Raw genomic sequence first — 27,899 nt, 5'->3', positions numbered from 1 at the left:
CCTGCAACATTGATTTCTGAGTGGCTTATGAGAATACAGTCAAACCTGATTTTATCAGCTGCCTATTTGCATGTAATTGTAATACAGCCCCTGCGCGTGCTGTAACCTCACCGTGGTGCAGATTCTCTTTGAGAATGGCCAATACAGCACAACTTGAAGTTTAGAGTAAAATTCAGTATCCGTAAAATTCTGTGACATTTGTATTTGTTTTTTTTGCACAGTTCTTTACACTGTTTTTGTTTAAACCTTGAATTTTTATATTGATGTTGATCATCACTTTATTTATTTGCATTACCATAGTTTGACACCCAATAGCCGATGTATTTTTCGTGCTGGGGTGTCGTTAAACATTCATTCATTCATTCATTCATTGTAATACAGTTGACTGTACAGTACATGTCATATGTATGTATGTATGTACATGTATGTATGTACATGTATGTATGTACATGTATGTATGTACATGTATGTATGTATGTATGTAGGTATATATTTTTATATTTTGAATATCTCTATTGTATGTTGGTCGGGTTTTGACTTAAACATAAATATATTCAATGACGCACTGGCACAGGGGATATTAAAATCCTTTATTGCCTTCACAAATTTCCTCATGCCGTTACCGAGACCCGAACCTATGGCACCCAATCGCCCGCAATTGTTGGTCCGGAATGCTACCAATCAGACCAACTACGTTCCACAAAAAATAGAACGATTGTTAGTCGACCATATTCGTACCGGTCCAACAACCACGCGGTTCTAAGGCCCCATGGCTTGGCAACGTTTTGACTTACATGCAGATGTGGACAGACCTGGCACTGGCTATATATGTATTTTTATATTTTGAATATCTCTATTGTATGTATGTTGGGTTTTGACTTAAACATACATATATTCAATGACACACTGGCACAGTTGACTACAGTACATGTCATATGTATGAATATCTATATATTGTATGTATGTCGAGGTTGACTATTACATACATAGATATTAACGCACTGGCGCAGGGGATAATTAAATCCTTTCTGGCCTCACAAATTGTCTCATGCCGTTGCTGGGATTCGAACCTGTGGCACCGATTCGCCCGCAAATTGCAAGACTAACCATGGTATGCTCTGAGCTATCGAAGCTTCTATAAAAAGGAAGCTCTTTTAACTCAACCATATGCATGGGGCCTACAATCTACACGGTCAATCCCGCTTACGTGCATGAAACAGTGGGCAGACCTGGCACTGGCTAGTATGTATTGATGTATGAATATCTATATATTGTATGTATGTCGAGGTTGACTATTACATACATAGATATTAACGCACTGGCGCAGGGGATAATTAAATCCTTTCTGGCCTCACAAATTGTCCCATGCCGTTGCTGGGACTCGAACCTGTGGCACCGATTCGCCCGCAAATTGTAAGACTAACCATGATACGCTCTGAGCTATCGAAGCTTCCATAAAAAGGAAGCTCTTTTAACTCAACCATATGCATGGGGCCTACAATCTACGCGGTCAATCCCGCTTACATGCATGAAACAGTGGGCAGACCTGGCACTGGCTAGTATGTATTGATGTATAAATATCTACATCAGGTACATGTATACTCTTCAAAAGAAGAAACGCAAAACCACATTGTCGTAACATTTGGAGAATTGATTTAATTATTGAATGGTGAGTCCGATAATTACCAAATGTTGCAGGATTGTTCACAATTCACTCTAGTCCATTGTGAGTAAGTGATAGGACACACCACCAAGGTCAAGGTCATCTGGAGTCAATACCGGGTGTGGCCTCCGCGTGTGTTGACAACTGCCTGGCACCGCCTGCCCATTGAAGCAACCAGAGTACGGATGACGTCCCGGGGGATGGCGGCCCACTCGGCCTGCAAGGCTGCTGCCAGCTCGGGCAGGGTCTGGGGCTGTGGTTGTCGCTGTCGGAGGCGTCGGTCCAACTCGTCCCATAGATGCTCATTTGGGTTCAAATCCGGTGATATCGATGGCCAAGGAAGGACATTAATGTTGTTGTTCTGTAGGAAAGCTGTTGTGAGACGTGCTGTGTGAGGCCTGGCGTTGTCATGTTGGAACACTGCGTTGGCGTTGGCCATAACTGGAACGATGTGTGGCCGGAGGATCTGGTCAATGTAGCCCTGTGCATTCAGGTTGCCCTGCACGTGGACTAGGTCAGTTCTGCCAGTGTGTGAGATGGCTGCCCACACCATGACACTACCCCCGCCGAATCTGTCCCCTTCCTGCACGCAGTTTGCCGCATAACGTTCACCACGACGCCTATACACGCGACATCTTCCATCATGACGTCGGAGCAGAAATCGGGACTCGTCACTGAACCACACCTGTCTCCATCGCAGTTGAGGCCATTGTCGATGAATCTGGCACCACTGCAGTCGGAGTCGACGGTGTTGTGGTGTTAAGATGACACCTCGAACTGGACGTCTGGCACGAATTCCTACCTCACGTAGGCGGTTCCGTACGGTCTGGTTGGATATCCTGCGCAAACCTGGTATTGCTGCGGCTGTGGAGGTGGCAGTAGACAATCGTTCCCGAAGGTGGCGTACCCGGATGTAGCGGTCCTGCCCGGGGGTAGTGACCCGTGGTCGACCGGATCTAGGGAGGTCACGTGTTGATCCATGTTGCTGGTAACGGTCCCACAGTCTGGAGATGGTGCTTGGGGACACATGGAATGCCCTGGCAACGGCCGTTCTGGATTCGCCTGCGTCTAGTCGGCCGATGGCATTGTTTCTCTGCGGTTCACTGAGACGTGGCATGTCCTGGATTGTCAACTGTCGGCCAGATACAGAGGCCAGGCAAGCGAACACCCTGCACTTTTATACTGTCGGTGTTCATGTTGCACGTGCAGACAACACACGTGCAGTGGTGACATGGTTTGCATGTGGCTGCGTTTTTGCGAATATTCACATTTTGGAACTTTATTGTACAGTAGCTGCGTTTTATCGAATGTAACCGTGGGAATGTGTTTGGGACATGCAATGACCTTATATTCACAAAGCATGAACCGGTAGGAAACATAAAATCGGAGTTATAACCCATTTGTACCCTTTTGCGTTTCTTTTTTTGAAGAGTATATGTATGTATGTATGTATGTATGTATTGATGTATGTATGTATGTATTGATGTATGAATATCTATATATTGTATGTATGTCGAGGTTGACTGTTACATACATAGATATTAACGCACTGGCGCAGGGGATAATTAAATCCTTTCTGGCCTCACAAATTGTCCCATGCCATTGCTGGGACTTGAACCTGTGGCACCGAATCACCCATAAATTGCAAGACTAACCATGATACGCTCTGAGCTATTGAAGCATGTATGTATGTATGTACATTTGTGTATGTATGTATGTATGTATGTATGTATGTATGTATGTATGTATGTATGTGTACGTGTACTTTGAAGGGTCCTTTAGAATTATTTGTGACCCATCCTCCTCATGCACCCCACCCTTCAAAGGAGTAGAATAAATTATTTGAAAGTATTTTTATTGATTTTCCAGATTTCATAAACTACATGTAATTACAAATTACTGATGCTCTGTACTCATGTATCTATTCCCAGTGTGTATGTTTCTTGTGACATTTATTGTCGGAAATACTGGTATCTTCTTAGAAGCATTACTAGACACTTACATGCCATGCATGCCATGTATGTGTGTGTTACTATATTTCTTTCAGCAGTGGATGACACCATCAGTATTTATGCTGTAATAATTGCTGCAAACCAGACATGTGTTTCATATATCAACATTTAAAAAAGAAGGAGAAACAAACAAACCATTCAAATACAGTTTTTATAGTAATTCCAGATCAACGATAGTTTTAGATCACTTCATCAGTTTCCCACCTTTTAAGCAGTTACACCTTAAATTTCACGGGGGTTTTCCCATCAAATACATGTACAAAAAACAAATGTGTTTGTGGATATTACAATTTAAATTTCTACAAATCGACAATTGTTTTGTTTGAATATGAATACATGCATACAGTATTACTATTAGCAGATGAGAAGTAGTTTTTTTTCAGAAAGTTCTACAAATAGTAAGGTGCAGGTCCGAGGAAACGAGGGTTCTTGGGTGTGGAGGCCAGTGCCCACTACTCGACAAAATGTATGTCTTTCTTCCTACTGCATATAAATAAAGATAAACATCTGGCTTGTGCACCTCACTAGAGACTTGCATGGGCAGGATTTAGCTTAGTCGATTGAGTGCTCGCTTGAGGTGTTTGCATTGCAGGATCAAATCACCTCGGTGGATCCATTCAACTGATGGGTTTTTTTCTCATTCCATCCAGTGCATCAACAACTGGTCAAAGGCCATGGTATGTGCTTTCCTGTCTGGGAAAGTGCATATAAAAGATGTGTCAGAATTACCAAATGTTCAACATCTAATAGCCAATGATTAATTAAGCAATGTGTTCTAGTGGTATTGTTAAACAAAACAAACTCACCAGAGACTTTACCCCCTCCACTAAAGATTGTCGCCACCCCCCCCCCCCCCCCCTTGTACCCCAGATGGGCCTTATGGTGAATGCTTTTTTTACATGTACATGTTATTTTAAAAAAACAAAAAAATTAAGTTGCAATAGTACAAATTCAGAAATGGCTGCAATAGATGTTTTTGTAAGCAACCCCCTAACCTATATTGTATCTGGCAAGGGAAGCTATCCTTGAGGTTCATTCTAGATGTTATAAAGACCCACATCAGGTGCATCATGGGGAAGGGACCTCAGTGAATGCTAACAAAATATTATAATAAATTGTGTTAAGTACATGTATTTCTGATGCCTGTAGTGAAGTTACGGGTGTTGCCTGGTGTATTTTTTTCATCACTAGATAATCCGTACTGAAAGTGATATGGAAAGTTCTACAGAAAGAGTTTGCCACTTCCGTAACTGTTGACTTGTACAGTATATTTTATGGTAAAATTTCGCATAAAATTACGATATACGCTACTGTTAATTTATTTGCTTAATTGTCTTTGTTATATGTATTATTGTTACTGATTTGTTACATACCTTGATAAATGCCATAATACCATTGTCTGTCTAAGTCATCAGTACTACTACCCCCCCCCCCCCCCCCCCCCCCAAAAAAAAAAAAAAAGAGAGAGAGAGAGAAAAAGTACTGGTACAGTACTTATCACAAGAGCAGTGTATGCAACCCTCCACTCCTGTATCCATCCATGTTGCTGTGATGGGCACTGTTTTAACACACATGTATAATACTAATCGTATTATTACAGGTACATACATGTATATGTATTTTATGTTTTTGTTTCAGAGCTCAAAACGAATTCTACGATCTAACGAAATTCTTGTTCCTCCAAATGGTTTGGTTGATACAGAACTGGAGTTATCGTTTTCATTACAAGTGAGTACATATTTGTTTCTAAGGTGGTTATGACTGACACATTTTCAGTTTGTTTATAATACAGTAAAAAAACAAAACCTCAATTGAATGTTATTAGTTTTAATTTTTCAATTCGTCTATATATGAAATGGGAGCTTGAATTGACATAATAATGTGTACATGATGTAGGAATCGGAAGATGAAAGTAACTCTGGGTAGGGTAGGGCAGTTATTAATTAGCCGTTCAACTGTAGGGGGTATGCAGAGTAGTATCATTCCGTTTCGGACACCTAGGACATGTTCATGTGCATTCCATGCACTTTGCCAAATATTTAACAGCAGTTATCTTACTATAATCCATCTAAAATAAAAAAATATATCCATTAATTTACAAGATTTCAGGGTATGTAATTTTACCTCAGAACCTCTGGCAGAATCCCTGCTGCCATGTTACCTATACATGTATAGGACTCTTACTAGTCACGTGGCAGCAAAAGGTATTAATGTGCAATCACAGAATAGAACACTATCACTTTTTCTGATTAGAATTTTTTTATTCTTTTGATCAAGTTGAGGCAGAAGTACATATATATTAAATATTTAAACATTTTTGCTGTCCAATTTTATTAGCTTTTTTGTGTGAATTGCATTAGAATAATTTATACCTTAATCATTAAGAACTTGCTGTTCTATAAATAATCTTGGTAACATGGCAGCAGGGTTTCTGCCAGAGGTTCCGAGGTAAAATTACATACCCTAAAAATCTTGTACATTAATGGATATATTTTTTTAAATTTTAGACAGATTATAGTAAGATAACTGCTGTTAAATATTTGGCAAAGTGCATGGAATGCAGTGTCCAATTTCAAAATATTTTAAACCTTTAAACTTAGCGGGAAAGACATTCTTTATTAACTTCAGCTACATGTACATGTACTCATAATATTATAATACAATTAAATAACTGGGCCCCATTCTACAAAATGATCTTAACACTAAGATCACCTTAAGTGCTTAACTACATTTACATGTACCTTATGCACTTAAGGCTATCTTAGCACTAGGATTCTGTCTTGTTGCTTGAAAACAGCAGCATCTTATCATCATCTTTATGATTAATGTAATATGAAATTGTCTGTAGTAATGATTTCAAAACTGTTTTTAAAACTGGATGTGAGATCCAGTATTGTTGTTGGGCCTATGGAGATGGGTGGTGTGTTCATTTGTAAAGCGATAATGCTGTAAAGCAGGTGTTTGTACATGTAGGTGTAGGTGTATCTTATATTGATTAATTGTGGCCACTCATTACTGTCAGCTTCAAGTTAATGGTCTGTCTGTAATTACCTTCTGCTCCGTCCATCAATATATGCTGTGTATATATAGCCAATTTGTATTTCCAGTTTCTTCAATTACTGCCAAATGACAGGCACATGTAATGATTTACTATGTTAAATTCTTCCCTTATTTTTTTTCTCTTGACGTCTGTATGCTTTTCAATGTTTATAACTGGCCATAAAACATGGGAACTGTGACATCAGAGTGCAGCATTTAGCTGATTTATATCACTGTTCTTGAACTTTATAAACAAGTTGGTATTCCGCAGCAATGCTGGTTTTGGCAACCTCCTCATTTTCAAAAGCATATCTGCCATACTGAATATCACCCATCCATGCTTGCGAAATCTAGTATATCAAGTTAAATATAAAAAAATGTACACAATTAATGTGCAAAATCCGTCATGAGCTACATGTTAGCTAGGAATTAGCTGCAAGGGTCCTTCATCATCATTTCTAGACATCTTAGCTTCAAGGGGTTTGACGTAGCCCAGTTTTGAAGAGCTTGCCAGATGCGCTGTGGGCTATAGCTTGTTGCAGCCAGTGTACCATGATTGGTATGTCAAAGGCTGTGGTATGTGTTATTATGTTTGTGAGATGGTGCATAAAAAAGATCCCCTGCTACTAATAAAAACAAAAGATAGCGGGTTTCCTCTCTAAATGACTATATGTTTGACATCCAATAGCCGATGATTAATAAATCAAAGTACTCTAGTGGTGTCATTAAATAAAACAAACTAACTTTTGTTAGCTGCAATTAATGTCATTTGAGTCATTAAATTGTAATGAAAATTCAATAAATTTTATGTTAAAAGTTAATAAATAAATTTCTGTTATATTCATTACAACGTAACGTCATCCGATTGGTCCAGACGTAGCAACGGGAGTTTGTTCATTTTTCGATGAACGTAAAAATTACGTCATCAGGGAACGTCATATGTAATGATGTCATTTTATATGGGCAAGTTGTCTTAATGAGCGTTATTGTTTATGGATAAAAAATAATTCAAAATAAAGTATGACGTTTTAGTGTTATTATTAGCATGTATCATTCAAATTTAATTATAAGTATTGTCTGTTATTTCTTTTACGTTCATCTGGGTATGAACAAAAAAAATCATCCGCAAACCTATGTGAGAACGGCTTCGCCGATTCACAGTTTGCGGATGATTTTTTTTGTTCATACCCCGATGAACGTAAAAGAAACAACAGACAATCCTTAAGTGTTATGCATGGGCCCAATTTCACAAAGCATTGTAAGTAAATTTATGACTAACCACAATTCTTCTTCTTATTATTATTATAGTACAGTGAAACCCCTCTGAACCAGACTCCCTTGGGACCAAGGCAAATGTCTGGTATTAAGAGGGATCCGGTTTAAAGAGGTTAAGTTATGTCCTTGTTTTTGAAGAGGGACTCTGTAAAACGTCCGGTATTGAAAGAATTCCGGTTTACAGAGGGTCCGGTCTTGAGAGGTTTCACTGTTTAACAAATATAGTTTGAGGTGCACATATGTCAGTTTCTTTTGTCCTTAAAATGCTCCATCTTCCGTAATGATGTAATTTTCCTCATGAAATAGATACCAAAGATGTGTACACGTATGCCCGGTATAACTGTTAATTGCAGACATAAACTTACAATGTTTTGTGAAAATGGCCCCTGAAGGCTATGGGTTACTGGTGCTTGCACTACCAGGCTATGTTGCCAGTAACATAGAGATCACAGCTTAATTATAATAAGTTAGTAATATTACTACATGTAACAAAGATATCAGTTGCATGTGTGTGAAAAATCAGATCTATCACAAGACAAAGAGAATCTGTTGTAGATGGAACAAAATAAGAAAATATCAATTCTGGCTAGTCAAGACAAATTAATTTAATCTTGAGTGTTGTAATCTATCTGCCTTCGATCGATTGTTTCTTAATATCTCAAGCATTGATAACATTACATGCATTATTAAATATATCTTCTTTTTTTCTTCTTTTTTACAAAATATATATACATTGTGTGTACATTTGTATATTATATAAAAACTATTTTCAAGTTATCACAGTATATGATATAATGCATGTTATTACAACAGGATATATCTCATCATAGGGCTTCATAAAAAAAGGTTTCTACATACATTTATGTGTATGTAGGGGTTGAAATAATTGGTTGTCTGGTCACCAGGGCCATTATGATGACTATATTGTTTAGTAGGCATCTAGAAAATATAAGTGTTAATCACCTATGGCTTCTAAATTGTCTCTAATTTAACTCATTCTGGAATCCAATTGTCCCCTCAGGGGAACCTTTATGTCCTGTTTAACCACAAGTGTGTTTTATAATTATATTAAGTGTATGTAGTGGAATGTGTTAGGTACAAAAAGAAGAAATCTTTAGCACCTCCTTAAATATTTATTATAAAAATATTTTAATCATTAAACCTGAGTGCACAAACTACAGATCTTATTTCTAACTGAATTACATATATAGCTGTTTATTATTGTTATTATTAAAAACATTTCCCAGAAATATTTGTGGATTTTGGATTGTTTTAATATAGGCATGCACATGTAATATTAATAATAATATAATTTGATAACATTGACAGACAAAACTCCTCATTCCAAAACCCACCCTAAAAAAATTACTTGACCAAAAATAGTGTTGGCCTTAAAGCTGCACCTAAGAACAGAAACTTTCCTCCATCAGTCAGGATGACATGATTTCACAAAGTGATAATGTGAAAGATGTATTGCTTGTTTATCCACTGACATCAACTGCTGTATAAAATAATCTTTGTTAAAATCTTACCTAAAGTTACATGTATTTGTTGATCATGAATTACATGATTCTTATTATTCAACTCAGCACAATATTTAATACAACCATCATTCTGTTTACGTGTTGGTCATGTAAATTTAAATATATGCATTTATGACACCCAATAGCCAATGTGTGTTTTGGTGCTGGGGTGTCCTTAAACCATCCATTCATTCATCCTTTCATTCATTCATTCATTCATTCATTCATTCATTCATAAATTTCCGATTACCAATGTCTAAGATTTTGAAAATGTTGTCCCCAGCAACTACATATAGTATCTTTCCTTTTCCGTATTTAAATGACCATATACATTTATTTTAAAGTCAACATGGAACACTGGGAATGAATTCAGAAATAGAAAAGGAGTACACGATTTTATAACTTAATTATTAGTTTCCTACCGGTCCAACCTTTTTTCAGAAGACCTTGAAATATTGACTAGAAATTTTGTGTATAGCTTTTTAATGTACTGTTACAAATCAAATTTCACTTTCATGGCGATTTACCCTTTTTTGATCAAGTTATGGCCCTTGAACTTAGGAGATGTGAAAATTTGTTTTAAGTTTGTTTTGTTTAACTAGAGCACATTAATTTATGAATCATCGGCTATTGGATATCAAACATTTGGTAATTTTGACATGTTTCTGCCAGAAAGAAATACTTGGGTATGGCTCTATGGAATTGAATACAACCACAGTCAACAGGGGTATGGGGGCTCGTCCCTCAGAAAGAAAATGGATAAAGAAAATCATACAGTAATGATAAAGAGTAATTAATTTTGTCAAAAAGTTAACTTAAAAAACAAATTCTGCAAAAATATTTGGGTATGGCGTCATACCCATTTTACCCTCTGGCAGAAACCCTGGTCTTAGAAAGGAAACCTGCTACATTTTTCCATTAGTAGCAAGAGATTTTTTTATATGCACCATCCCACAGACAGGATAGCACATACCACCTAGCCTTTGATATATCAGTCGTGGTGCACTGGCTGGAATGAGAAATAGCCCGAAGGGAATCGATCCCAAACCCACCGTTCAAGCCATCAAGCGAGCACTTTACCACAGGGCTATGTCTTGCCCCTCAGATGGGGAATTGTGCAATGTATTCGTGCTCAAACCTACTATGGCCACCTTGGTCTATACCACCTCCCAACAAGACCATGTTTTACAAATCATCTGGGTGAACATTACTAGAATGGGAATGGGAACTTTATTTACGTGCCCCTATCCAAAAGGTTCAGGCACGCCTACCACGGATTCAGCCTCTGACTTCGCCAGTGGGCGGTTCCGTGGCAGGAAGTTACATTACTAGAAAATGGACTAAACCAGGTCCCATCTTATAAAGGATCAGACTCAAGACTAACTACATGATATTTGTATAGGAGAGTCTAGATTTAACTCTTTTTAAACACATTCCCAGATCCTACCAAGATCGGAGAAGGGGTGAGGATTACATATTGTTTAGATGTGTCAAATAAATTTGTGTTTAAACACTGATCTAATTTAGACAGATTTCTCTGTTACATTGAGGGGCGGGATTTAGCTCAGTCAGTTGAGCACTCGCATTGAGGTGCTTGTGTCGCAGGATCGAAGTACCTCAGTGGATCCATTCAACTAATGGATTATTTTTCATTCCAACTGGTGCACTACAACTGGTCAAAGGCGTGGTATGTGCTTTTCTGTCTGTGGGAAAGTGCATATAAAAAATCCCTTGCTGCTAATGGAAAAATGTAGTGGGTTTCTTCTGTTGACTACGAGTCAGAATTACCAAATGTTTGACATCCAATAGTCAGTGATTAATTAAACAATGTGCTCAAGTGATGTCGTTAAACAAAACAAACTTTAACTGTTACATTGAATATGTCAGAACAGTATATATTATATTTTTGTGATCCAATAGCTGGTGTATTCTGTGTGCCTGGGTGTCATTAAAGACCCATGCATTCATTCATTCATTATTTCATTCATTCATTCATTCATTCACTCACTTACTCACTTACTTACTCACTAACCCACTCACTCATTTCATTCATTCATTCATTCATTCACTCACTCACTAACCCACTCACGCTCATTTCATTCATTCATTCATTCATTCATTCATTCTTGTTTTGTGTTTTATTAACTGCTATTGTTAATTTGTTGTAACTGTTCTCTCTTGCAGTATCCTCATTTTATTAAGCGTGATGGAAATAGACTGCAAGTGATGCTTCAGAGAAGAAAAAAGTATAAAAACAGAACAATACTTGGTTTTAAAACTCTGGCTATAGGTCAGGTTAACATGTCCCATGTAAGTAAACCTTTTGTAGTAATTGCATCATGCTGTTTGCCATCTTTTGCTAGTGTACATATGTGTCTGTTTTAATAGACTGAAAATATACCATACAATGCTTTTATTTACCAAGTATTATATCATAATTATCAAATTATTATAAGACCAAATATATTTATTGACATACAGGTACAAAACAAGCATTATTTGTTGAAGTAATGATTTCAAATGTTAATATACATGTAATATATGTATCCATGAATATGTATGAATGTTATTTCTTGGTGTATACACACATTTATGGCCTTACAGTGTTTAGGGTGAATATCAGCCCTTTGACTTTTATTTTGGTGCATACATACACTGCAGGGGTGGGGAAAAGCCCTTTTTTGCCGGTCTCGGACCGATTCACAATCTTTGAGACCGAAATAATTTTTTGAAAACATGCGTTTGCCGGTCCCACTTTTATTATTTTTTCGGTCCGAAGCGTCTGTCCATTTTTATTATTGGAAACAACTTTAATTTGTTATTGATGTTTCTGAAACTCATTACTTACCTAACAGGTGTTTATTTTGAGTCGTGATACATTTAAACCGGTCACACGTTTAATACAAATCAATCGGTCATGTTTTGTTTTTCTATCAATGACCGGAAATAGAAACGTTGAACACGGTGAATGAGCTATTTGTGTCACTTCTTAGTTTGTTCCTGCACAGGTGTCGATCGGTACACAATTACAATAGGTTTAATTAAGTCAGCCAGTAATCTTTAATAGCACTGTGATCATGAAGCAAGCGCGTAATAACAAAATAATTACATCAATGGGATTAGCACCAAAAACCGCAATGTACAGTCGGTCACAACCGGTCACGAGATTAAAGGTTTACTTATTAGCGATGATACCATTTATTGGTGATAATGAAGGAAGGACGTATGCTTTAATTAAAACAAAGACCTAGAGTTCATCTTTAATCAAAGGTGATACTATTTTTGCAAATATGAATACGCTGCAGGTATGCCTATATTTGTCAACAAAAACAAAAAATTTAAGTTTAACGTATGTATACTGTTTTGCTGGGAAAAGCAGATGCTTGCGATTTGTATTGAGATATCAATATGTCATTGCTTACATGGGTAAATAAGAGTAAAACACGAAAACAAGACGAGGTAGATACGGACGACGCGGAGGTTACGGACACAGGTTCTTTCCCAGCTAAGAAGAAAGTTAAAGTGCGATGTTTTCAGTCGGCGTGGTTGAAGCAATTTAAGTGGCTAATTTGTGATGATGGAGGTCGACAGTTGTATGGGGAATTGTCGGGTCGCGTCGCCAACAGGCCTTTGTAAAATAGTACTTCCGTACATGAACGCTGAGAGACTTTACATGACATTTACATAAAGAGTACAGTCCTAAATGTATTTATTGTTGACTGTTAAATGTGTTTTTCATTATTATACAAGTAAATTGCTATTTTCATAATTGAAAATGTCTTGGTGTTTTTTGTCATGTTTATTATGAATGGGATGGGTATATAATATGATATGGGAAACAAAATGGTTTACACCGGTTGTCATACACAGTAGCTCAAGTTCAAGGTGAACCAATCAGCGTCGACGTTATTAATCGTTCAGTCGGCAACTTCTATCAATAGTATCATTGAATTAGGTGTCAAGTTGGTTGTTCAACGACACTTATCAGGACGCGTCAATAAAACAATATAGTAAAGAACCATAGCATAATATGAAATGAATTAATATCTTCCTTATTAGAAACATCATTTAATGTACAGATAAGTAGGTGTTTTAATGTACATTGAGGGATTGGGTGTACGTGCAGTCGGATATTTTACGAGCAGTAAAGTCCCGTAAAACGATAATAAACTATAAATTCATCAAGTAGGCCTATAAAATAGTTTTAAATTTTTTTAACGGGGGGGGGGGGGGGGGGGGGGGGGGGGCTGTTAGGCTACTAATTATGTCATAGGTGGGACCGATTGGCAATTTTGATTTTCCCCACCCCTGATACACTGTGAGTGCTGGTCATTTCTTTATTGGTTTATTTATTAAAGGAACTGTTCTAAGTTTGCAGCCATTATTATCCACATAGTTCAAGATGTACAGGAAAATATAACCAGTATGACACACATGTGTCATAATGATTTCATGTGCACAACAAATGACTTAATTTGGGGCTGTTCCAGTTTTATCTCTGTGTAATCTCTTAACAAAACGAAGTCATTTCTGAAAATGATGTCATTTCGTCATTTCCTAGCTACGTTTTAAACGTTTTGACATGGTCCTTGATATTCTTAAAATAATATCATGGATAATGTGGATAATAAAGAAATTATTATACAAGCTTTTGTATCGTACTGATTTTACGAAACTCGTGTCAGGATTTATGTATTGCCCTCGCCCTCACTCGGGTAATACAAATATCCTGACACTCATTTAATAAAATCAGTATGACACAAGCTTGTGAAGTAATCTCTGTTTATAAGATATTTCCGACTTTTCGGCGACTACAGTAACATATTAATGTAAATGTATTTTCTTGTTTAGAATAAGAGTGTCCAATATCCAATGTGTTTGTGATAGAGTGTTAAAAGTTGTAACAGTTACTGTTGATTTTCTTAGTAATATATATTTTTTCGTACATACAGAATTATTGAGAGGTAGAATCTGGTTAGGGCTACTACAAACAGGATGACAACAACACCTTGTTTATACATACACAAATGTTTCAAACAGGAAAATATCATCAACAAAATCTGTTAGTCATAAATATGTTACAATGGTAGCAAACTGGAGATAGTTTCTTTAAAAGTATGATGATCTGCTTATAATCTTGTCACATGAAAGACAGTTAATATGTATGATAAAGGTACTGTATGTGCATGTACACATGTATATATACATTTTAAAAATACATGTACAAAATGCTTTTCGAAAAAAAACAGTTTAAATTAAACCTTAACACCCTCAGCTTTGTACAGCTACAAACTGTTAACACATTCACTCCATATATCCACAGTTGTGTGAAATCAATGCAAAATGACATTTAACAGCTACAAAAAAATAAAAATAAAAAAATAAATGAAGAGCGACAGCTATTGGGCAAATAACATCAAAGGAAAGTAAATATTTTGTAGGGAAGGGCAGAAAGTGTCTTAAGTGCATATTGTGTTGCAAAACATGCCAGTGCTCTTTGTAGGTGATACATGCAGAATGATATCCCACTTGAGTGTGAAACATAAACTGCTTTAACAACCATTACAACTCAAACAAGAGTAAACTAATATCGTAACATAGATGAATACTTCTTCTGTTGTTGTCTTTTTGCACAATGTAATAATATAGCCTAGCAGAAACATATTCCCCTAACCCCCCTCCACATAAAAACCCCCAAAACAAACCAAAAAATCCCCCCCCAAAAACCAAAAACACAAAAATCACACACACACACACAAAAATAACCCAACAACAAAAAACCCCAACACAAAACAAAACAGTGCTCTCGATACCAGGTGATTGGTGTATAAGATTGCCTTTTTATAGCAGGTTTGACTGTATTGCATACATGTGCATCTACGCACCATGTGGATTTTGTTAGTTATTACGTACATAGAAACTATGGTATGAATGGGTTAGGTGATGATGCTGTCTGACTGAATCTCATCTCCTGTGATATGTTTATCTTGGCTGGCTGGCTGAGATCCTATAGATCCATCCCCTTTCTCAATGGCAGCTAGAGTGCGTGCCATGCTGCTCACATTCTCTTAAAGATTTCTGCATCATTGGAGAGCAGAAGGTGGATGTAATTGGAATGCAGAGTATTCCAGCCATCTCGTATCTAGGGCAACGTGTGTGAACATACACACCTGTTATTATGTGTTTTGAGAAACGTAAAACCTAGTTGATCAGACATATTAATGGTGCTCCTGTTTTTTTAGATTATAGGCTGCGGGCACTGCAGCTCTGTGTTCTCATTGATTGGCCTATAGCACTTGGTGCTTAATAGCAAAACTACCATTTCTGGAGAATATGAGCTGTTTAAACCAATCGTTATTTAAGAAAAATACCTTACAGTGTTTAATTTGGCAGGCCAATAATCTCCTACATTATTTGTATAATTGCTACAATATCTATAAAATTGGGTTTTAATGGCAAATCTCATTTTTATAATAATCAAATATGATATTTAATTAACTTATTAAGCTTGGAAGATGTCACTGTGGACGCTACAATCAATTTCTGTGCATTGACCTTCAGTTGTAAACAAAAGAGAGCAGACTATAGCATGTATGTAGACAAAGCCATATAAACAGATGCCTGAGCATTAAGATATTTTTTAATAAAATGGTTGTGTGTGTGTGTGTGTGTGTGTGTGTGTGTATGTGTGTGTGTGTGTGTAAGAAAACAGTTTTGTTACATACATGTCACTGTTTTAGTGGGTAAGCCACTTAAACATTTTATGATACCATCACACAAACACACACACACACACACACACATACATACTGGAAAAAAAAAAAAAAAAAAAAAATTTTTTAAAATCATTCAATAAATAAAATAATGCTGCTGTTATATATTCTTTTTTTTATTATTAATAAAAAAAATTGAAATGAAAAGTAATACAATTTTTTTTTTTTTAAAGTGTGTGTGTGAGGGGAGGTTTCAGGGGATTTTATTTCATCATTACCTGAAAGAAAGCCCGGTATATTAAAATCTGAACAGAAAAGGGCATTTCTGACATGTTGAATAATGCATGTGTTTTCTGTAATGTGTAGGTGCTGCAGAGATCTGTTGACAAAAACCTCAATCTGTTCAGTGATCTGAAGGAACACACAAACCTGGTGGCTCATGTCACGGTGCTCAGTCTCTCTAGTCAGCCAGTCGATCACGAAGACAATGGAAATAGAAAACCGGGCTCTTCCGATATAGGTGAGTACAAATGCATAATACAGTGATCTTCTCGTCTACAGTACAGTTATCTTGCGAAATCACCTACATATGTGTAGTACAGTTAAGTACACTTGTACAGTACAATTGTCTTGTGAGAACCCCCAATCGATCCAGGCCTCTGTAGGGCTAAAATTAGGGGGCAACCATGAGAGACCAACCAAGACGGCCCCAATAGGCAAAGTTAAAAAAAAAGAGCTATAATTAGACCAACTTTGTTAAAATTAAAAAAATAGCTCCTTTAGTTTATTTTTGATGAACCGTTCCAAAAGCACCAAATTACTTCATAAAAACTGCAAATCTTTTATTTTTTCGGACTTAATCTTATGAGACATTAAAAATTCCATAGCCCCACAAGTGTCCCCGCTTGTTACCCACCCTGGTCGGGCTGCCAATGCTCTCTTGCTCTGGACTAACACAGGTGGTTTCTTTTCCCACCCACTCCAAACCCTTTCCTGTCCTGAACAGGCGTGCACTACAGCAGCTTACTCTGAATGTGCACGTTAAGCCCTATGACCTGATCTGACCTTGTGATGACACCTACATATATGTAGTACAGTTAATTAAATACATTTACACAGTACAGTACTTTTCTTTAGGTACATAAAGAGATTTTATCTTTTTAAAAGATCATTTCAGATTTTATTTTTAAATGGATTTCACATCTCTGTAATTACTATATACGTCAGTTTTACCTACCTAGTTTAATTTCTGTGTGTTCAGATATTTGTCAGTAATCATTTTGCTTTCAACATTTTGATTAGCAAGATTTGCTTATCAGTTCAAAATTGTTTAGCAGCTGCATGAAAATTGAAGGTGGGGCATGACTTGGTTGAAAGTTCATGAACAAGTTAATCTTCTGCTGCCACCTTCTAGCTGCATCAGTGTCAAACTCATCATTAGGATCCATCGTCCTGACCTTCCACAGACACAAGGATCAGGTTATTCAGTATCCATTTTCAAAGTCTGGAGATTACATCTCGATTTTACTGTATTGGATATAATTAAGGCTTCTCATTTTGATTACTCTTACAAAGTACTAAAGAAACAAACAAGTAACTGGTAAATTTTTTTATTAAAAAATCAATTGTGGTCCCTAATCTTCTTGAGTAATCAAGTTGCTAAGTATCCTAGCATGTCTTAATTTAAAACCCTTGACTTGTTTAGCCTGATGTAATGCCAAGCTGCTAATTGCCAACAGATAAGCTTAAACACTTTGAGATTGCAGATTTGTATTTTCTCAATGCGAAACAAACAAACTCAATTGGAAGTTATTGGTTGTCAGATACCTAATCCAATGAGGTGTTTTATCTTTGGTTTTGATTGGCTTAAAGAACCACTTGACAAGAGGCTTTTTTCCTTTGATGTCAGGTTTGCAGTCTTGTATAGATCAGTGTTTTCGTAATGTGAAGAAAAAAACAGAGAGTGCATTTTTATCATTTGGCGCCAAAATTCCTTTTAAAAATTGCACAAAACTTTATTTTTTAGCTTAATCCTACGGGATATTCAAAATTCAACATCACCTAAATTGCCGCTGCCTGCTACCGACCTTTCCCACCTACACTACCCTTTACCGGTCCTGGATGGCCCATGACAGGCGTGCGCTGCAACAGCTTGTTCTGAATGTGCACGTAAAACCCTATGACCTGATCTGACCATTGTGCATTTTAAAATAGCAGGGTGGGTAGAAATGAAGACAGGCCTCTGTGATGTAGTGATTAAGCCATCGGACATAAGGCCGGTAGGTTCTGAGTTCACAGCCCAGTACCAGCTCCCACCCAGAGATAGAGATTATTATACAAGCTTGTGTGTCGTATTGATTTTACGAAACAAGTGTCAGGATTTTTGTATTGCCCGAGCGAGAGCGAGGGTAATACATGAATCCTGACACAAGTTTTGTAAAATAGTACGACTCACACGCGAGTGTAATAATTTCTTTATTATCCATATTATTATTGTTGTTGTCTTTATGAATAACAAGACCCAACTCAAAATGTTTCAGCCACAACTAGAAGGAGACGACGAAATGATGTCATATTTCAAATGCACTGAGCTAGGACTGGAGAAGTAACGTCATGGTATGACGTTGCTTTCCAAAATTACGTGTGCTTCATATGATTATTATTAACTTGGTTATGTTGAACCATATGGATAATAACAAGTTTTAACTACTCAATGGGTAGGTGTAACACTTCTCTCTCATTAACTACTAACAACTAACCTGCTGTCCTGGACAGATAGCACAGATAGCTGAGATTTGTGCCCAGGACAACGTGCTTGAACCTTAATTGGATATAAGCACGAAAATAAGTTGAAATGAAATGAAAGAAACAGGGTGCAGTAAAATATAGCAGGGTAGGAAAAAATAAAGAGTGGTATAGAAAAATAAATTGGGGCAGCAAATTGTGAAGTGTTCATTATTTTCAAAAATAGGAGGCTGTTTGAGAAAAATAGGAGGCTATATTTACTGAATAGAGAGAGGTTTATAACTATCAGCATTAAAATAGGCGGTGGTAGCAGCAGTAAAGCTGCCAAAATTCACCACCTGTCATCTGCTGATGAACGTATTGGCACTCAACACATTTTATCTACGATTATATGGCATCAGACATCTGTTAAGGACCACACATGATGAGAGAGGAAATCCGCTGCCACCATAGTGACACAATGGGCTACTCTTTCTGATTGGGAATGGGAATGGGAAATTGTTTAACGTGCACATTCAGAGCAAGCTGTTGTAACGCATGTCTGTCCTGGGCACAAATACCGGCCTCAGCCTGTTCTTCCGTCCAGTACAGGAAAGGGTTGGGGTGGGTAAAAGAGGGACCGCCTGCACTGGCAGGTGCAAGGGAGCACCAGCAGTCCAACCGTCTTTCTGATTAACAGCAAGGGATCTTTTATATGCAGCATCCCATAGACAGGATAATTACACCAGTTGTAGAGCACTGGATGGAACAAGAAACTGATGGAGATCGATTCTAAAACAACCTCTCATCAGGCGACTACTTTATCACTGGACTACGTCCCACCCCTGATACTGAAAAAGGGACAAAAAATGCTGAAATGGACCAGCAAGAACACTGAGCAACTATTGTTTAATGTTTTATAATTGTATAGTGATCTCTGAAACTTTCAAATGCAATGCAATGCTGGCCCAAATAGCTGAGCTAGGTGTGTGTCCAGGACAGTATGCTTGAACCTTAATTGAATATAAGCATGTAAATAATTTGAACAATTATTTTATAAATTGAAACACCAGTTAGTACAATTATTTTATAAATTGAAATACCAATATTTGAAACTAATATGAAATTTATAATTGCTATGAATGGGGAAAACCACAGTGCTGCATTAATACCATTAAGAGCTGATCACAGATTATATCTCTCTTTGTCCACGCTCTTGCATGGGTTTCCTTTGCCATAAATCATGCCATTTTTCTATAGACAAAACTGCTAATGAGACCACTAACGCTTCAGGCACGTAAACTTCTCATTCTACTCTTCTCTGACAATATGATTCGAGGATAAGAAATCATGTTCCATGCTGGCCACATATCCTCCAATAACTGTCTTGATGATCTGTTTTCTTGTAGAATAATGCAGCTGTTCATACAGAACAAACAGCTCGTGTTTCACTGCAGAGTGGAGCGGCTTATATTACACTGATTTATTAATCTTTTATGTTAAGTTTATGCCGGGTTTTTTTTTTATTAATGGCTTTTTCTTTCTTTTTTCTTTTTTTTTCCTTTTTCCTTTTTTTTTTCCTTTTTTTATTTTTATTTAGTTAATTATCTGTATGTGTTTTGTTTTTTACCTTAGGTTTAAAAACAATTTAACTTTTTTTTTAATTACATAGATGAAAATTGTCAGGCTTTATCCTAAATTGAGGCTTTTTTAATATTTGTACAGTTTCAGGTATTTTAAATGGAAGGTTTAAGGGCAATCTTAAAAATTCAGAGTTTCGGTTTTGTTTTGGGGTGGGTAGTTTTTTCTTCACAATCCACTGTCGTCTCTGGATATACTGTATTTAAGAGCTGTACAAAGTATGTTACATGTGCATGATTTGTGTTTTATTCATCTTACAAGTGATATTTGATATTTACAGCACAGTTCATTGTTAAGAAATTAGTAATTCAGATTGCAAGGACAATCCTAGATGTAATAGTACGGTAGTAATAAATTACATGGCTTATATATATAGACAGTATAAAACATGAATATGTTACCATTGCATGGAAAGAGTTGGATGTTAAAAATGTGTATACACAGACACACAGACACACAAACTCAGATAAATATACATACACTGAGACAGACAGAGTGACAGACATACAGACCCACACACCGAGATACATATACATACACTGAGACAGAGACAGACAGGCAGACATACAGACCCACAAACTGAGATACATGCACTGAAGCAGAGGCATGCAGCCAAACACAAACACACTCACAGACACACGAACTCAGATACATACACTGAGACAGAGACAGACAGGTATACAGACAGGCAGAGAGACAGACACACAGACAGGCAGGCAGAAACAGAGACCTACATTATAGTATATAAATGTGGATATAAAACAGATGTATCAAGTTGGGCTAATGAGGCCTCATATAGTAAGCTGCTTCTTAATACCAAGAAGGTTCTTTTCCACATAATTGATCTTGTGATTATGCAAAATATTGAAAAGCAATATGTCTGTCAATGGTTATAGAGGCAGGGTTAATTGTTGCTGTTCTGTATTTGTTATTCTTATAAATATGTCTGGATAACATAAGGTGCACACTGTGGGAGTGACACATGATCAATGAGTTTGTCATAATACTTGTAATTATTGATGTATATATCTGCACAATGAAGACATTCATTGTTTGCCCTTAGTAATTAACGTTTCCTACGCACTATACCATTTACTTTGTAAGTATTTGCCTTATTGTCAAGGTGTGACTGGTAATTTATTAAGTACAGGTAGACTAGAGTGTATTGGGATGACTTTGACAAAGATTGATTATGATGACTTTGACAAAGTGTGTGTGATGTGTGTGAGTGTGTGTGTGTGTGTGTGTGTGTGTGTGTGTGTGTGTGTGTGTGTGTGTGTGTGTGTGTGTGTGTGTATACTGAACAAAATAAGAAACTTCCGCTAACTTTGCTTGAACATAACTTAATGAAAACAAACCGGGGGAATAATTGTTATATATGCGTTTAAAGAGTGTTCCATGATGCATCGTTTGGTGCAAAAATCATGGCCATAGGTTAACAGAAACTGGGAGAAATTTTGACCAAGTGTGGTAGGGGTTAAAAAAAAACCCACCCACTTAATAACGGGTATGACCACCTCTTGAATTGACCACTGCAGTGCATTGCAGGCGCATAGAATTGACTAAAGTGTTGATTTCTGCAAGTGGAATATTGTTCCATTCCTGAATGAGCGCTTGACGAAGTTCGTTGACGTTAGCGGGTGGGTTGGGATGACGCCTCAGTCGTCTGTCCAGACTATCCCAGACATGCTCGATGGGGTTGAGATCAGAACTTTTAGCGGGCCAGTTATCAATGAAATCAATGTTATTTGTCCTAAGAAAATTTAGAGTGTTTCTAGCTGTATGAGAGGTGGCATTATCATGCTGAAAAATCAAGATGTTGGCATTGTTATGGAACAGAGGAATGACGTGATGAGTGAGAATGTCATCACGGTAACGTTGAGCATTTAAATTGCCATCAATGACGACTAGTGGTGAACAATAACCATGGGCAATTGCTGCCCAGACCATGACACAACCCCCACCCCCAAAACGATCTCGTTCAAGAACACAACAGTCAGCATAGCGTTCATTTCTCCTATGGTAGACGCGCACCCTGCCATCACCACGTTGTAAAGAAAATCTGGATTCATCCGGAAAAAGAACGGTATTCCAGCATCGCCGTATCCAACGAGTGTGTACACATGCCCAATTAAGACGATTTAGACGATGACGTTGCGTTAAAACGCATCCGACATAAGGATGTTGTGCATGTAAACCGTTCTCCCGCAGACGATTACGAACAGTTTGCCCACTGATTTGGTTATTATGAAGCCCAAGTGTGTTAGCAGCAGTAGCAGTGGCAGTTTGGAATCGATTGCGCAAATGCGTGTTCATGATATAACGGTCTTGACCCCGCGGACGTCCATGAAGATTTCGTATCGCTCGACTAGAACTCCCAACATGCCTTGCAACGTCTTCTGTCGACATGCCAGCATCAAGCATGCCAATCGCCCGTTCGCGTAAATTATTGGGTATTCTTGGGATACTAAAAATGCTACAATGTAAAAAACTTTAATTTTTTTACAAATTTTGAAGCGTTTTTGTTCACTTGACAACAATGTCAGTAAGACAAGTAAAACAAATTGACCGAATACTACACGGGACATGTCGAACCATGCATGCATGTGCAAATTGAATTTCACGTTGTCGACGATTAACAATGCAAAAATAATCGATAAAATTCATGAATCCTGATAATACAGCTCACGGCTAATACTACCTATATAATTTCATTACACAATGAATTCTTTAACACAACAAATACTATATGTACAAATCGGAAGGTTTTTTTTGTTCAGTATATATATATATATATATCATATAATATCTTACATTTCCAGTCGATTCAAAGTATGTGATATTTTTCAGATCACATACTTTAAAAATGTTATAACTTTGCAAATTAAATGTAATTTAATCAAAGTCATGGCACTAGGTTTATTGACATTTAAGCAAACATACTAGGGTGACATTATAATGGACGTATACATTCATAGTCATCAAACAAAACATTTCAATAACAACTTTACATTGATAGCTGCCCAGCTTTCAGAAAACAAAAAACGTTAAGCACTAGTTTATTTTTATGTAAGGATATCCAGTATGATGTCATTCGGATTTGACATCATTTCCATTCAAAAAGACACCGCATCACATATTCTTACATCTTTTGAATATCTAATAATGGTGGACTGGAATTAAAGTTCCGTGTACAGTTTACAAAAACATGTATTAAGCTTGAGATTATATGCTAAAGAGATTATTACCCTCGTGTGTTTCACCAGAGACTCGCATAATACAATTTTTATTCCTAATGTATGATATTGACAATTCCAAAAAACACTGGTAATAACCCACCCACCCCTCTCTCTCTCTCTCTCTCTCTCTCTCTCTCTCTCTCTCTCTCTCTCTCTCTCTCTCTCTCTCTCTCTCTCTCTCTCTCTCTCTCTATCTCTCTCTATATATACTACTCAAAAGAATTTAAGGGTCAAAAATTTATAACCAAATAAGTTTCAGAGTGTATTAGATTGATGATGTAAACTACACCAAATTTTTTATTTATTGTTCCATATTTACAAAAAACCACAAATAAACGTCACTGTATACAAGAAAGTCACATGACATGCTTTCAAAGTTGAAGGTTGTCAAACATGGATTTTACACATTAGAACATTCGTTTAATAGTGTGTGAATCCACCCCTGGCGCGAATACACTTGACACATCGTTGCCTCATGCTGTTGATCAGACGTCTGAAGAACTCTTGGGGAATGGCCTGCCACTCTGCCATAAGAAGTTGACCCAGATCATGAAGGTTGGCCGGAGGGGCATGGTTTCCCGAACTCTCCTGCCTAATTCGTCCCAGGCGTGCTCTATTGGGGCCAAGTCAGGCGAATATGCTGGCCAATCCATCCTGGCGATACCTTGTTGTCTGAGAAAGTCCGTTACCACCCTGGCGCGGTGGGGTCTGGCAGTGTCATCCTGCAGAACTGCCCCGCCGCCAATCTGCTGAAGGCCTGGGAGAACCAACGGCCGGATAATCTCATTCAGATAGCGGATTCCATTCAGATTGCCATCCACCACATAGAGGGGGGTCCTGTGGTGGATAGAGATGCCGCCCCACACCATGACGCTGCCACCACCGAACCGGTGACGTTGTCTAACGTTAACGTCAGCGAAGCGCTCCCCAGGACGTCTGTAGACACGAACCCGACCGTCGTTGAACTGGAGACTAAACCTGGACTCATCAGTGAACATCACTCGACCCCACTGAACACGTTGCCACCGCAGATGAAGCGTGCACCAGTGACGTCTGGCCGTTCTGTGACGTGGTAGGGGTGGTGGTCGAACAGCCTGGCGACGGCAGCGTAGATTATTGGCTTTCAGACCATACGCAATCGCGTATGGTTTGATCAGACACTCGAGTTCCAGTCGCAGTCCGCAGATTGTCACGTAATCGGTGTGTAGTGGTTGTGCGTTGACGTAGAGCCATATTGGTGATGTAGCGGTCCTCTCTATTTGTAGTGCTTCGGGGTCTTCCCGAACGTGGACGATTTCGAACAGAATTCGTTGCTTGGTACCGTTGCCACAGTCGGCCAACGACACTCTGACTGACACCAAGTCTCAGAGCAACATTTCTTTGCGTATTGCCATCCTGAAGCCAAGCAATAGCCCTTCCTCGATCTTCGATAGTCAGTTGAAGTCGTACCATTGTCGAATTTGGAGTGTGCACCGTACACGAACGCAAGCTCCAATTATACGGAAATTCAGCATTGGGAACATGGAATACATGTGCAAAGCGTGCAAATGAAGCGCTTTGTGAAAAAGCAAGTTATGGGCACTTAGCAGACCTTTCGCTTTCGCCCTAATTTACGTGCAAATGTAAGCATGTTTTCGCCATTAGAACTAGTCGACAGTGTCAATGACAGTGGATTTTAATTCATTTATGGGTTTCTTAGACCCACTTTCGTCAAAATGGAACAATACCATGCGTGACATTATGGTCTAGCTCATATAATTGACATTCAGAAAATAATGTCGAAAATATCGTCTGACCTTTAAATTCTTTTGAGTAGTATATATATATAGACACACACACATACACACACATACACACACACACCACACACACACACACCAGTGGTTTTACTGACACAAATTTAGTTTTATACCTCAGGAAGTCATTCAGCTCTAGTGCTAGTTATGCACTTTTTAGTTTACATGGACAATAAATTGGTTACATTGTGCACCGGTTGCCTCTTAAATTTGATGAATTACATAAGCTTATTTTACATATTTAAAATAAAATTATGCCCTGTAATATATTGTATACATTATGTGTATACATGCGGGAATGTTGTTGTTTTTTTTTTTTTTTACATATATATTTCAGCTCATTGTCTTTCTAGTTGTTGGTTTTTTTGCATGTAATAATTTTCACAAAATAGATTATCATTAGATTGGATTTAAAATGTGGAAAATTACCTTTATTTTTAAGTATAGATAGGTTTTTTTTTCCTCAGCGTTTTCAAGACCATTTCAGTTTTCGTTTTTAAATGTGTAATGTTTTTAATCTTAACTGTTATCCCCAGACATGTGTGGTTCAAGTCCAACAGGTTAGATATAAAAATTATTCTCTAACCTCAGTACGAAATCACTTAGGCTCCTCATTAAGCTACTTTTGCCTATCTGATTTATCATGCTACTGGCAACACACTTCAGTCACAAGCTAATACTTTTCTGTGCACGGGTGACAAACCTGTTAACTCTGCGGTGTGGTGCTGTTGCACTTATGATCAATATATAGTCTAAAGTCAGTCTGCATGAGCCTGACAAATGTGCTGCTTCATTTACTAAGGCACAGGATTACATGGATTTCGGTCTCTGTCTGCAAGGAAAAGGAAAGGAAAGGAAAGGAATGTTTTGTTTAACGACACCTCAGCACATTGTAAACCACAACTATTTTGTATCTATTTTGACAATTTGTTGAGAAAAAGAGAGACAAAATGAAACTCAAAGCCACCACATATTACATATTAGTATAGCAGCAAGGCATCTGGAAGGAAATTACGATGGGCAAGATAAAGGTGTAATTACATTTTTGGACAATAACAGGAATGGCCGGTTTATAACCTTTTAAACATAATTATTTTTGCAATTAGCTTTTTATATTTTATAATGTAACAGTTGTTACATGTAGATCATTAAAACCTCACCATATTTGTTTGTACTGTAGTCTGGTTTAGTCACTTGTTTGGATTATATAGGCATGTTTAGATAATATTATTGCTAGACTGAGACAATTTAATACTGTACATGTACCTACTAGTATAGAATGGATGTTATTTTCCAGATTTTTAACTGAATCCAGCTATTTTGTATAAACAATTTTCACAAAGTAGACTGGGTTTGTTTTGAGTATAATTTTGAATTGTTCCTTGTTAATATTATACTTATAGTTTGTCTTTTATTTTTATGTACAATTGTATTATTCAGAAGCAGCTACATGTATAAGCCAATCATTGTTAAAGAGGCATAGTGTCTTTCTTATCACATTAATAACTAATCAGGCTATAGATTTTCCTAAAACTGTCATAAGTTATGACTTCTTAATGACACAAGCCATAGCATATTACAATTTATTGAGGTGCATGACAGGGGTAAGAAAAGAAACTGTTAATGACCTGGGACTAGATTTTTGAAGCTAGCTTAGTGCTACAATATTGTAAAACCATCGTAGGTTATGGCAAGCGATGTTGTGATGTCACAGCTTACAACAGCTTTACTATATCGTGGTGCTAAGATAGCTTCAAAGATCTGTAGCCTGTGTCAGAAAAGATGATGTAAATCACCAATTGGTGCATAATTGTGGGCTGAAAAGATTACGTGTCACAAGCACACAGTGTTGAGATATATGTAGCTAGTCTGTCATCAGTCCAGCAAGACTAACCATGTGTCTGATAAAGAGAATCTATCATGCGTTGTTGAAGACGGGGAAATCCCAACCCTCGAGATACAACTGTTTGTCTGAAACGAACCTTGGCAAGTTTCTAAAGGGTTGAGATTTTCCTGTCTTCAACAGCCATGAGTGTTTGAATATTTTTCTTACATGCCTAACTGCAGTTTTTAAAATACTAAACAAATAATCAACACATTTGTATGTTACTGTTAGAGAAAACAACAAACATCTCAACTGGATAATAAAAATGTAATTGCAAACTGTTCCAAATATTTAATTAATATTGAACACGAATAGTCAGTCAGTTATATTTTACAAGTACTACTTGTAGTCTCAACAATTGCTGTTAATTAATTTGTGAATAATGTGTA

The 27,899-nt window shown here is 37.3% G+C and overlaps 1 protein-coding gene across 2 annotated transcripts in view; it reads left to right on the top strand.

Annotated features, from left to right (window-relative positions):
* The window catches only part of LOC121371520 (phosphofurin acidic cluster sorting protein 2-like), a 111,464-nt gene that overhangs the window by 39,771 nt on the left and 43,794 nt on the right, over window positions 1–27,899 (top strand). For both annotated transcript variants that reach the window (XM_041497468.1, XM_041497467.1), the window contains exons 3-5: window positions 5,314–5,403; window positions 11,697–11,822; window positions 16,592–16,745. In XM_041497468.1, the coding sequence (XP_041353402.1) occupies window positions 5,314–5,403; window positions 11,697–11,822; window positions 16,592–16,745 (370 nt within the window). The remainder of the gene's footprint in view (window positions 1–5,313; window positions 5,404–11,696; window positions 11,823–16,591; window positions 16,746–27,899) is intronic.

The sequence above is a fragment of the Gigantopelta aegis genome, chromosome 4 (assembly GCF_016097555.1).
Source record: "Gigantopelta aegis isolate Gae_Host chromosome 4, Gae_host_genome, whole genome shotgun sequence".
Taxonomy (NCBI): domain Eukaryota; kingdom Metazoa; phylum Mollusca; class Gastropoda; order Neomphalida; family Peltospiridae; genus Gigantopelta; species Gigantopelta aegis.
Note: the sequence above shows the minus strand (reverse complement) of the source record. Positions and strands in the feature narration are given on the sequence as shown.